Raw genomic sequence first — 12990 nt, 5'->3', positions numbered from 1 at the left:
CTTTAGGTTTGAAATTGTCAATTTCTTCGTTTACTCTATACCGCCATACAAAATCGATATATTTTTTCTTAGTGTTGTTCAAATAAGCTTAATCCAAAAATAAATCATATTGTTTTTAAAAATGCGAACAATAAGCCTTATCGTAAATGGACATAATTCATTAAAATATTATCAATGGCAATTTGTATCTGGTCATAAAATTAATTAATATAATAAATCACAAAGGAGCAATATTTTTTTTAAAATGTGGGTGAAATTTATCTTTATTGGTATTAACTTTTTATTGCCTATCGTGTTTTACTTATAAAAAGGAACCAAAAACGGAAACAGTGAAAATTAAACATTGCCTTTGAAGATAAATCATATAAAAAGGTTCAAGATGAGGGGGCACATTCTTGCCTTAGTACTAGTAAGTGACACATTTATTATTTCGAGCCGTACAAGCTATAGTGGCTCAAGGTTATAGTAGCGTTTGTATTAGAATAGTAGTGGTCCAAGGCTAGAGTAGCGTTCGTATTAGAATAGTAGTTAATTACTATTTACGTACAATGTTTAACTATTATACGTTGTTTTTCGAAAACCATCTGTTATATTGCAGTATTGCAGTCATTGCAGTATATCTTAGATTTATTTATGATCGCATTCTATAATTCTGGAACCACCTACTAACTTATACAGGTCTAATGGGTTCATATAGTCTACATGGTATAAGACTACAGATTAAGTCTCAATGAAACAGTCCAGGATGTTTTCTAGTAACGCACGATACTTCTTGGATTTCTTACAGCCGGCTTTGCACCAATTTTTTGTAGCTCATCCTCTTATGGCACGTTTATCCACTCTCATTAGTGTGTGTATTCTCATGACCTCGAACTCATACCTGCGTGAAACTTACTTTCCGCCAGTCTAATAAGTTCTTTTGGGTACTCACTCACTAGCCTAAGGTCCATCTTAGGACTTCTAAGAGCCCCTATATGCTAATATAATAGATGCTATAGACATTGCATAATACTATGCTAGGTTGCATAAATCTTTGCTTGGGATACAGAGGTATGTTCTACTGATGGAATAGAAATGTTTGCATTTCCACCACTACCGAATATTCATACACCCAATGATTCTGCAATTTTACATCCGTTCTGCTATTTATGATGTTACTATATTCTGATTTTGTTGTATTCTTCAGTATTTTTATTTTTCTGTTCTCGTCTGTTTTCCATTAGTCTCAATATTTCATCAGTCATCCATTGTTTTTGCTTGTTGATTGCTTTTTGATTGTTTCTTGCATTGATTCCAGTGATCTTCGATGTTATGTGTTTCTTCCGATTTTTCGAAATTCTTTCTTTTAAAACTTTCGAAACTCTACAATGTTTGGAATTGAAGTTTCCACTATTGTAATAATGTCTTTATTTTTCAGATGACTTATTACCATCTTAATGTCATCATAAAAATTCTCTATGTTATCTTCACTACTGCTCGCTGTGGGCGCATAAACTTGGACCAGATTAATATCCACTGGTTTTGAATTACATTACACACTACAATAAATGCCACGCCATTCCGGTGGTTATTGCCTTCTCCGGAGTAGAATTCGTCATGGTCGTCTATACTACATTTACCAGTTCCCGGCCAGCTCATCTCGCTTATCCCAAGAACTGCTATATTGACCCTTATCATTTCAAATGTGGTGTTTGTGTCTTACCGGGCTCGTATTTCTAATTTTCTAATCTTCTAATCTTCTAATCTTCTAATTTAATTTTATTCTTATTTCTTTTCTATTCTCACAGGGATTTTGCTGGATAACTACCTGGGACAAACTATTGTCTTCTCCTGCCGGATCTTGGTGTTCGAGGATTATGATCAGTATACATTTTCTTATCATATGTCAGTGCCATTATGAATGGACTAGGAAATAGTATTGTGGTGGTTTTCCATTGCCTTCCCCATCGCAGTACCACAACCATTTTAATTGCTCCAATCATGCTGGTTCAATTCGCCTTCAACTGGTTCTGATGATTGCTGCTGTCCTTCATCAGGAAGAAATAGGGAAACGGTCACTAGATTTTGGAAGAATGAAGAGATGGGACATGTTTTCTCCCAGTAAATACTTGAGAGTAAAGCATCGCTCGCGTGGGCAGGGTCGCTTCCTTGAAGTAGACCTATTCTCTACTGGGATTGTAGAAAAGTGTCTATCCACTACCACCATGTCTACGTGCACTGTCTGGCTATAATATAAGTTTTCTATTATTCTTATATATCGCCTGTCTATTTCCTTTTATTTCAAATCAAAACTCATTATTGATTTATAACTTCTTTTTAATAGAACCAACATTTTTAATGTTGACAGACTAGAAATGACTTAATAGAAATGAAAATAAACTCATTGATTTGAATCAACATTTTTATTTGCATTGCCATTTTCTTATTTACAAACACGACAGTGATATAAAATTACAAAATAGCTAACCTACACTAACTACTAATTTATATTTAACAAAATTATCATATCTTCATTATTTTATATCTTATGTTATTACAAAAAAATGACCTCTGAAATAAACAATTTAAATAAGTTTAAATAAATTCAAATAACTAATTGATGGTTTTGATGGATCAAGCTGAAATTTTGAGGGTTTGTTAGTCACTTCAAGTCACCCCTTTGAGACTGTCACAAAAGTGTAAGTTGATTTTTACAAAAGTTATAAACAATTAATGATTTTGAGTTATTTTGCTTAAAATTAAATTTTTAATATATAGGGTGTTCTATTTATAGTATATTTGAAAAATAAGCTGGAGTAAGTTCTCAGAAAAAAAAACTAAATTGTTAAGCATATTGTAGTACGTGTGCTTTTCGTACAACGCCAATATTTTAGCTTATTTTACATTGGGTTTGACTGTTTAGATAGAAAATTTTCCACGTCACATGGACTATAGTAAAATTTAGTTACCTGCTATTGTTAGAACAGTAGGCTAGGGATTATTCAGCTGGCCATAGACGTGCTTTAAGTGAATTACATTATTTGTTTCGGTTAATTAGATATTTAAACCATTTTCAAAGCATTTTATATTTATATAAATCTGTTTATTTTAGTAACCTTATTTATGGTTATTTTTGTCGTTATAATAGTGACCCATTAAATAACAAGAAATAAATAAACTCTTAAAATAAATAGTTATTTAGTTAATGGTCTTTTGATAGTTTAGATAGAAAAAGTCGATTAGCGAAAGTTGGTTTCCGATAAATGTAAACGCTATTTTAAATAGTATACACTTCGATTTTGTTTGGAAAACCAATGATTATTAAAACGGTTAATTGTCTTTAAATAGCCATTTATTAATATCAGAATATTTTTGTTCAGTCGATTATAAGCGAGTGAAGAGATCTGACACAGTTGTTTTTTGCAAGAGTGAATAGTGATTTATAGAATATGGAATTAACGTGTGATTATACACCAGTTAAAAAATTAAAGTTAAATTATTTATCACTTAACGAAAACAGTGTTATCCTCAATGTCTACAATTATTTTAAGCAACACAATCCTTCCAATACTGTTGATAGTATAGTTGAAATTTCTTCTAAAGTAATATAAGATATTTAAAATCAACTGTATATAACATTTTAAAAGAGGAAAAATCAGCTGGTATAACCCCACTCAAACCGAAAACAGGAAGACCAAAATTGCCGAAAGTGAATGTGGATGAATTTTTCAAAAATGCAATTCGTAGAATGGTCAACTTATTTTTTTTTTAACAAACGAATACCAACTTTAGATAAAGTTTTACAAGCCATTACCGATGATCCCGATTTACCCACAATAAGTAGAGACAAACTTTGGAAAGTTTTGCATGAGTTAAACTTTAAGTATGAAAAAGTTGGCAGACAGTCAATGATTATAGATTCCGAAGAAATTGTGTGTTGAAGATGAGACTACCTCAGAAAAATAAAAAAAAATGAGGACAAAAAATAAGAACATTTATCATTTAGAAGAAACGTGGGTTAATGAAGGGCATACTGTAGGGAGAGTTTGGAAAGACAAAACTATAAAAACATGTCGACAAGCATTTCTGGAAGGATATTTAACTGGTTTCAAGGAACCAACAGGTAAAGGTCGACGATTAATTGTTACCCTTATAGGTAGTATGAATGGATTTCTTAAGGAGGGTTTACTTTTGTTTGAATCACAAAAGACCTGTGATTATGACGAAGAGATGAACGGAGACGTGTTTGAAGAATATTTCAAACAGATGATTGAATTCATACCTAAGAATTCAGTTATTGTGATGGACAATGCAAGTTACCACTCTAGATTAGTTGAGCGGGGCGTAGGAAATTTCGACACTAAGCAGGTAGCGACTAAAATTTACTAAAAAACGATTAATTAATTTATTTTAATAAAAGTAATGTGCATTTTATTTCTTTATAACTGTAATAATACCTAAATATAATACAACTAGTACCTAATTTTTGTACATTTTACCGTTAATATACTTGTATACAATGATTTATTTGCTATTATAGGAATGATAAGATACAGCTTTTATAAAATCTAACCTACGTATTTGTTGGGATCGTAGTTTATCCATCATTTTCTCCAAAAATGCCAATTTAGCCTTAACAGTAGTATCTTTGATTTTTGCTGGTATATGTAAACTATTTATTTTGACATAAGTGTCTACTTGAAATTCTTTTAACTTTTCAATAAAAATAAAAATAGAAGGATGTGTTGAATAAAAAGAAGAATTAAATCTCGAATGAAAGGATTCACAGGCATTTGTGGTCCTCGCAATAGACGGATTCTGATTAGACCATATGTGTGGTGGAAATAGAGCGCTATCGAAAATGTAATTTTCCAGTAAATAATCTGCATATATATCAAGTGTTGCGTTTATAGGTTTATATGACATTAAATCATAAAGAAAGCATTCTTCAACTTCTGCTGGATTTAAATAAGTTAAACCAAACGTATGCCTTAACCATTTTCCAATTTCTGAATTTGTATCCTTATATTCTTGTACCAAACCCAAAGATTGAATTTTTTTAAACCAGTTTTGGTGTAAGTGAAAACGGCATCCACTAATTTTTGCATTGGGCCACATATACAATAAAGCACAGTGAATTGCTTTTTCAAAGTCCACAAATATTTCAGTTGGCTCTAATGATAATTGAAATGTTTCAAAAATCTTAGACCTTAATAAAGAAAATAAATTTTTGTATGTCATTGACAATTTGATTCATGATTATGTACCAAATCACTTCTTGTGATGGTGAGGTCCTCACAGCCTATTGTAAACACTTTTGCGGAACACTTAGTGTTTCTTTGGATGCAGCGCCAAAATATCTCGCCGCTTTTTAACACTTTCTGTTTCGAGAACGAATGATGCTCCACCACTAATAAATCTCGACCACGGGAACTTTTTATCAAACTCATTTTTTAAATATCCGTATACGTGCACAAGTCAACGTCAAACAAGAAATAAATTACAACTGAAATAATTTAGTCACAAGTACACAAGTGCCACGCCCCCCGCCGTGACAATAAATATTGGGAAAACCCGCTTGTCCTGCTTGGGTGCAAATATCCATCGCCGCTAATTACCTACCTACCTGCTTTACGCCGCGGTGTCGAAATTTCCTACAATAAAATTTGACCCTTCGATTACCCCAGGTACAAAGACAATTTGGTGTCGAAAGTTCGCCCGCCGGTTGAGCGTTAACAACTACTCAATGGAGAAAAGATGAAATTGCAATGTGGTTAACTTCTAAGAATTTAATCTTTGACGATACAATGACAAAAGCAGAATTATTAGAGCTTCCTAAAATTAATAAACAAAATTATAAAAAAAATGTCATTGAGGAGATAGCCAAAAAACGAGGAATTGAAATACTTCGCCTACCACCGTATCATTGCGAACTAAATCCGATTGAATTAGTAAGGTACATATAGTAAGGGCCGAAGTTAAAGGTAACGTTGCTCGAAATAATACAATGTTTAAATTGTCAGATGTTACTAATCTTTTTCATAAATCAATATCCGAAGTAACGACTGAACATTGGCAAAAATGTATTAATCACGTTATGCATATTGAGAAAAATATGTGGGAGCTTGATAGAACCTACTGAGATAGCAGTATAGAACCTATAAGCCCCCTTTCAGACGAGGATACTGTATCCGAGATACGCGTATCCGAGACGCAGATATTACATAGACTCAAATGGAGCTTTTCACACGAGACGCGCGAGAGATACAGTATGCGAGATACCGAATTCAGTATCTCGGACCTTCCTGTCGCCGACGACTGAATGCGTATCCCAGATACAGAAGAAACATTACGAAATGAACGCTTTCAGACACGTTTTTCTGTTGAATAATTGTGAATGAGCAACGAAAGAAAGACGGTGTTTTCTGAATATAGTTAAATAATGGAGCGAACTGTATTTGATAGTGACAAATTTATTTGTTTGGTACAATCAAATCCCTGTCTATGGAATACAGCATCGCCACATTACTGCAATAGAAATAAAAAGCAGCAGTGCTGGGTCGAAATTTCTAAGCAAATGTGCGACAATTTTAAGGCCATGACTGCAGTACAGCAAAATGAATATGGTAAGAAATAAATATGTTTTTATTATAAATACATAGGTATTTTGTTTCATACGTATATAGTTTAGTTTTAAAAGTTTGCTAATTGAAATTTTGATTATTTAATGAATATAAAACTACATTATTGTGAAAGGAATACGGTCATTTTTTTTAGGGCGAGGTAAACAATTTACAAATTGGAGATAAGTACACAAATTTATTTTAAATTTAAGTCATAGACTTTAACTTTAACTTAAAGTCATAGAAAGCCGTTTTTTTGACGAAATACTTTTACGCATAGTTGTGTCTTTTTTACTCAATTGAATTTCTAAAATTTTATGAAGTTCTTCAAACGACTTCACAGACATTCGAAAATAATTAAAAAACTTTGATGGATCTTGCAATAAATCTTGATACAGCAAATTATACGTTCCCTTGGTTTCTCTTAATTCTACAATAGGATGAACCCACAAATTACGTCGTCTTTTCAGTTTCTTTTTCTTTTTATTTAATATGTACCACAGCATAACGTACTCTTCTACATCCATAATCCAAAAATATAACCGCACTGCACTGCTACTATTTTCATACTGACGAGCATGCCCGTGGATCCGATACAGTAGCCATCGAAAATTCTGTATCTCGCATACAGTATCTCGCATACAGTATCCTCGTCTGAAAACCCTCTAATAATAATTCATCCCAGATCGGATAACACTTCGTCTGAAACAGAATATGAGGAAGCTTAACTTTAAACTGTAGCTCAGACGTTTATTTTACATTTGAACTAATTGCCGTCAACTTCATTTTTTATTTATTTATTTTTTTATTGCTAATATAATTTTTGTTCTTATTTCCAATGTTATTATATTATGTTCTTATTATTTCAATATTAGTATTAAGAATATTATTAATTAATAATAGGAATGTATAAAAACTTACAGCTTTTGTGTATGTATTTTACGTTTCAGTATAATTTATTGTATTTTATTAGTTTATATTAATTGTATGTTTCACAATTAATATAATTTTTATTCTTTTTATGTGTATCTTTTTATTTTAAACCAGTATTGGATTAGATTAATTTCTTTGTTCTAAATATCCAAATAAATATAACGCAAACTTTTGTTTCAAGATGTTTGAGTTAGAAGATGTGCATGCCTATGCATTTCGAAGTTCGAAGATTAGTATTCTGAGAATTTACTCCAGCTTATTTTTCAAATATACTATAAAAAAATGCAATTTTGGTTCATTCCGTTGTTCCGACTGACCCTGTAAAATCGAAATAATGAAAATTTAAATTAAATACATATATATACATATATATATATATATATATATATATATATATATATATATATATATATAATATATATATGTATATAATATATATATATATATATATATATATATATATATATAATATATGTCGTTTCGTTATACACATTTTTTATATACTTCATAATTAGCCGTAATAAAAGCAAGCCAGAGGTTTGGCGCAACCTGTATTTATTTAATGAACTATTAATTAATTTTTAGACGCTGTTTAATATGGTCAAAGCTTTATCATATCCGGACCCTAATGTCAAATTACTTAGACAACGCAGAAGCCAGTATGCAGATAACTTGGGAGAGGATCCATCCCCCATCCTATCTCAATCTTCTTATGATAATGATCGTAGTGAAGATCATCTCCTTCACTTTTCTAAAAGATACCTTTTATTACAACCTCCTCTTTCTGATCCTCGTAATAATTATTATAATGAAGAACATCGCTTTCTCCATTATAAACGATCCCCTCCACATCTACCTTCTCTTCAGGACGACGATAAATACCTTTTCCCACCTTCCCGATTTCCCCGATTGCCACCTAGCGACAAATTGCCTGCAAAAAATAAAATACACGTTCCACCATTCTTACACGCTTATCCTTCCTTCTCTTTCCATTCCAAACAATCTGATTCACATCCACCTTCTCTTCTGGACTTTGAGAAAGACTTTTGGTCACTTAACCGATTCCATCCATTGCTACCTAGTCACAAATTATCTGGAAGGAATAGAACACCGTTATCAAGCTATGATGGTTACCTTCCCAATAGTGGTTTTCTCCTTCCTCCCATCGGTCCCCCATCTAGACAATCCCACCGAAGGTATCAAAATAAAACACCATCATCAAGCTATGATGGTTACCTTCCCAATAGTGGTTTTCTCCTTCCTCCCATCGGTCCCCCATCTAGACAATCCCACCGAAGGTATCAAAATAAAACACCATTATCAAGCTATGATGGTTATCTTCCCAATAGTGGTTTTCTCCTTCCTCCCATCGGTCTCCCATCTAGACAATCCCACCAAAGGTATCACCCGCATAAATCATCTGGCAACCATTTACGACCACCCCTACTGCAAAATCAACGTTATCCATATTTAGAACTGCAGGCGCCATAGATGAATATACGGCAGTTGTTTTTTCTTGGTTTTATAATAAATCTCATAGTTTACCGTATTTGTTGTTTTATTTCTTGCGGCTAAATAGCAATACAGTGATACGAATATGTCTGAAATTTTTGGTCTGGAAAGTAGAAATCAAAAGGAAAATATGCTCACAAATTTCCTATAGTTGAGAATCAAATTTATAGGCAGTAGATTCTCAGAAATTCAAATGCGATAAAGCGTTGACGTCGTTGCTAGTTTGTTATAACAGATATTCTAGCAATTTATATTTTAATCATTCACATGCAGTAAAATTATCATAGATTGCTGATCGTTTTGTATTCGTTAAGCTATCTAATAAAATGTATTTAATAACATCAATATTTATGTATAATATTATATTTATATACAATATTTATGTATAAAAATCATCTAAAAGTACGATAATATTCTGTGTAAATGTCATACATGACAACGTTGTGTTCTTAGAACCAGTAGAAAGGAATAGTAGATCAATGTTGCCATACGATATAGAGAGATAAATTGCTCATTGATTTCGTAGTTTAGCATTCAGTAGCATACCGGAAACTAAAGTTTTAGATTTCTATAAAAACATAAAGGAAGCATTAAAGGTCACAAGGAAAAACGATATCAACATCATAATGGGCGATTTTAATGCCAAAGTCGGTAGGGGTAGATGTGGTAATGGGGTCGGTGATTTTGGTCGGCGTAAAAAAATGAGCGAGGAGAGTTACTAATTGAATTTTGCAATGACCATGATTTTCGTCCAATACGTGGTATCAACTCCCACCAAGAAGATTGTATACATAACGAGCATCAGGAGATCGTCCAGGTCATATGATACGAAATCAAATTGATAAACAAATCTTGATAAACAAAAGATTCCGCAACTATATAAAAAGAGTGGCTGCTTACCCTGGTGCGGACATTTCGTCTCACCACAAAACCCTAATTGCGAATATAAGGCTTCGATTGCCAAAGGTTAAAAAGCCATCTAATAAAAAATACATAAACACTAGAGAATTAATGAGAGATGAAGAGCTGAGATCTACATACAGTAAGTACATCAACGAGAACTTGAGAAACATACAAGGAAATTGCATAGAGGAAACCTGTGAGAAAATAAAAATAGCTATAGCCGAGGCAGATGAAGTAGTCGCAAGTAAAATAAAAAGAAATCACAAAAACGAGTGGATGACGGAAGAGATACTTAATCGAATAGAGCAATGCAGACAGTACAAAATACATCAGAATCAACAGGAATACAAGGAAATCCAACGTACGATAAGGGCAAGAATTAAAAACGTAAAGGAAAGCTGGAAGAAAAAGAAAGGAATGAAAGTAAAAAGGTCAAATAAATTTCGAGTATATACAAGGAACACCATGAGACTCGCCTGAGGAATGATCAAGGAAACTACGTTCATACCCAGGAAGAACTAGCTATATAGTACTAGTACTTTTAAGAATACAACTGCAAGTAGATAATGCTCCAATCGATCAAGTGAAAAAATTTAAATACTTGGGAATGATGATGAATGACCAATGGGATCCTCAACAAGAAATAAAATACCGTATCGAACAAGCAAGACAAGCTTTTATCAAATTTAAATCGCTACTATGTAACCGCAATCTTTCCTTCAATCTCCGCTACAGGATGGTAGAATGCTATGTATGGTCCACATTGTTATACGGCATGAAAACATGGACGTTAAGAGTACCTTCCATTAACAAGTTCGAGGCCTTCGAAATGTGGACGTTGCTTCGAAACGAGGAAGTCCTAAGAAAGGCAAATACTGAGAGAGAACTACTCAATATGATCAAGGTATGAAAAATTTGATACCTCACCCATATTCTGAGAGGAAAAAAATACGCAATCCCTCAACTAATCATCCAGGGAAAGATTGAAGGCAAGAGATGAGTAGGTCGCAAACAAATGTCGTGGCCCCGGAACATAAAGAACTGGACAGGCATAAATAACACTGGCGATCTTTTGCATGCCGCAAAAGACATAGCTGTGCTTTGTGCCCTCCACTTAAAATTGGCAGGACCCTGGTCTACCTGGCCTTTCGGCACACGACCGTTAGCGCCTCCACTGCCCCTACGAGTCCGACACCAAAATGAAGGCGGCGCGTTGCATACGCATCGCGGGGCTCCACCTCCCCGTAGTACCTGGGTTGCGATTACCTCACCCATCCGTTATCCCCTCCCACGGGCGGACAGGTGACGCAGACAGAGGAATTTCCACCTCGCACGTAGAGAGGTCGCCGCCGAGGATATCTCCACTACCACTCTTAAATCTCCAGGCGGGTACGTGGCGAGACACCGACACCACGATCATAGATAAAGAATATATATTACTGAATAGATAGGAAACTGTGTAGGTTATTTCTGGACAATGCGCCATCTGGCGGCCTTAGGAAAGCAACATCTTTTTAAAAAATCTTCTCGTAATTCTTCAGATATAAAGATTAATATTGAGGGTTTGATTACAAAAATAAAACAAACGTTGGTTCTTTTTCTACTTTATTTTCTTTTTTACGTTTTTATATAAACATTAATTACATGTATTTAAATGTAGTTGGTTAAACAGTGGCTATTCTGTAGTTTCTATAAATTACAACACAGAAACAGAGAAGGAATAGCATCACATTTCAAGGTGGACTTATATCTCAATCCAACATAGCGGGCTTCTGGTCCAAAATGAATTGTGCAAGTCTTCTCTGCCAATTTTGTTAATCCAAATATCATAAAGCTAAAAAATAAATAGTTTGTTTTTAATATTTTCTGTGAAATAATGTTACATAGTATATTTCTAGAGGTGCTTTACAAAAGGACAAATAAACAAAAGTTTTGTAGAAAAAGTTCTTGAAACATTGAAGAATTGCCACATTTTTAATGGCGATAATTTTAATTCCTAAAAAACTTTTACCTAATTCTATATCGGCAACAATTCTAATACACATCATAACGTGAAAGAAAGAAGTTTGGGACAACATCGGACATTTTAAGGCAATTATTAAAAAATAAATAAAATCTTATATCAGCATTTTCTACTTACCGCCCTATCTTTTGGAAAAATATGCATTTGAGCATCCTTATTGTAATTATTACAACCATTAATGCAACAGTTAAAAACCGTAATTATTTAAATATGATGGCAAAAAAACAAACAATTATTTAATCGGAAATAATACAACTCAAAACACTGTGTCGAAACCACAATAAAAATGGCGTACTTGTTTTGTTGGTTGCGGTATTGCGCAGTCACGAAGCTTTGCTATGAATGCTACGCCCTCTGGTGTCCTTAGGAAATACAAATTTCAGAGGACTGTCACTCCCATAAGAGATACCCGGGCATGACCACGATTCAACCTCGCCTGGTTCTCTTGGACTGAGAGTAGAGTGGTCCCACGAGAGCCTCGTCTCGGATACTAGGAATGCAGACCAGTGACAGTGACGCCTAAGCGCCTCCAGTGCGTTTCTACAAACCCGACGCCTCAAGCGACGGCTCTCCACCTCTCAGTTCCTACCCATTAGTCTCCTCTTACGACAGGCAGGGTCTTCTGACCTCGGCCGTATTCTTAAACGTCTGGCCTTAAGATAATTCGCCAACGCACTATAGGTGCACGACACTATAAGAAGAAGAAGAAGCATATCGTTCACACTGTTGCTGTGAATTTTAAAAATGAATCTTGCTATATTATATATGACATGAGACTTATTTAACTTTTTAAAAAGAGCAAAGTATATTGGAGTTAGAAAAAATGTATTCTAGTTTAAAAAATATGTTAACAAAATAAACTTGCTTATGTACGAAAGTAACCTTGATAAAGTAATTGACCTCCACAAGAAGTAAAAACATTAATCATCGTATGAAGATAACTCGTCAGATGATGAGTAATGGTTCAACCGAAATATTTACTCTTGTGTTTAAATCCCACATTCTATCTTCTTCTTT

At 33.7% G+C, this 12990-nt stretch overlaps 1 protein-coding gene across 1 annotated transcript; it reads left to right on the top strand.

The window, feature by feature from the left end:
- Positions 1-257: 257 nt before the first annotated feature.
- On the top strand, positions 258-9084 carry LOC140446255 (uncharacterized). Its single transcript, XM_072538795.1, has 2 exons — positions 258-409; positions 8121-9084. Exons 1-2 carry the CDS (start codon positions 380-382, stop codon positions 9024-9026), a joined length of 936 nt encoding a protein of 311 aa, XP_072394896.1. The 5' UTR covers positions 258-379; the 3' UTR covers positions 9027-9084.
- Positions 9085-12990: the final 3906 nt, after the last annotated feature.

This window comes from Diabrotica undecimpunctata, chromosome 7, assembly GCF_040954645.1.
Source record: "Diabrotica undecimpunctata isolate CICGRU chromosome 7, icDiaUnde3, whole genome shotgun sequence".
NCBI classification, from domain to species: Eukaryota; Metazoa; Arthropoda; class Insecta; order Coleoptera; family Chrysomelidae; genus Diabrotica; species Diabrotica undecimpunctata.
The sequence above is the reverse complement of the archived record's forward strand: the minus strand, read 5'-3'. Positions and strand labels throughout refer to the sequence as shown.

Coding starts and splice junctions, on each gene's coding strand:
- LOC140446255 (XM_072538795.1), top strand. CDS start 380: ATGAGGGGGCACATTCTTGCCTTAGTACTA. Junction 410..8,120: donor ACATTCTTGCCTTAGTACTA/GTAAGTGACACA, acceptor ATTAATTTTTAG/ACGCTGTTTAATATGGTCAA.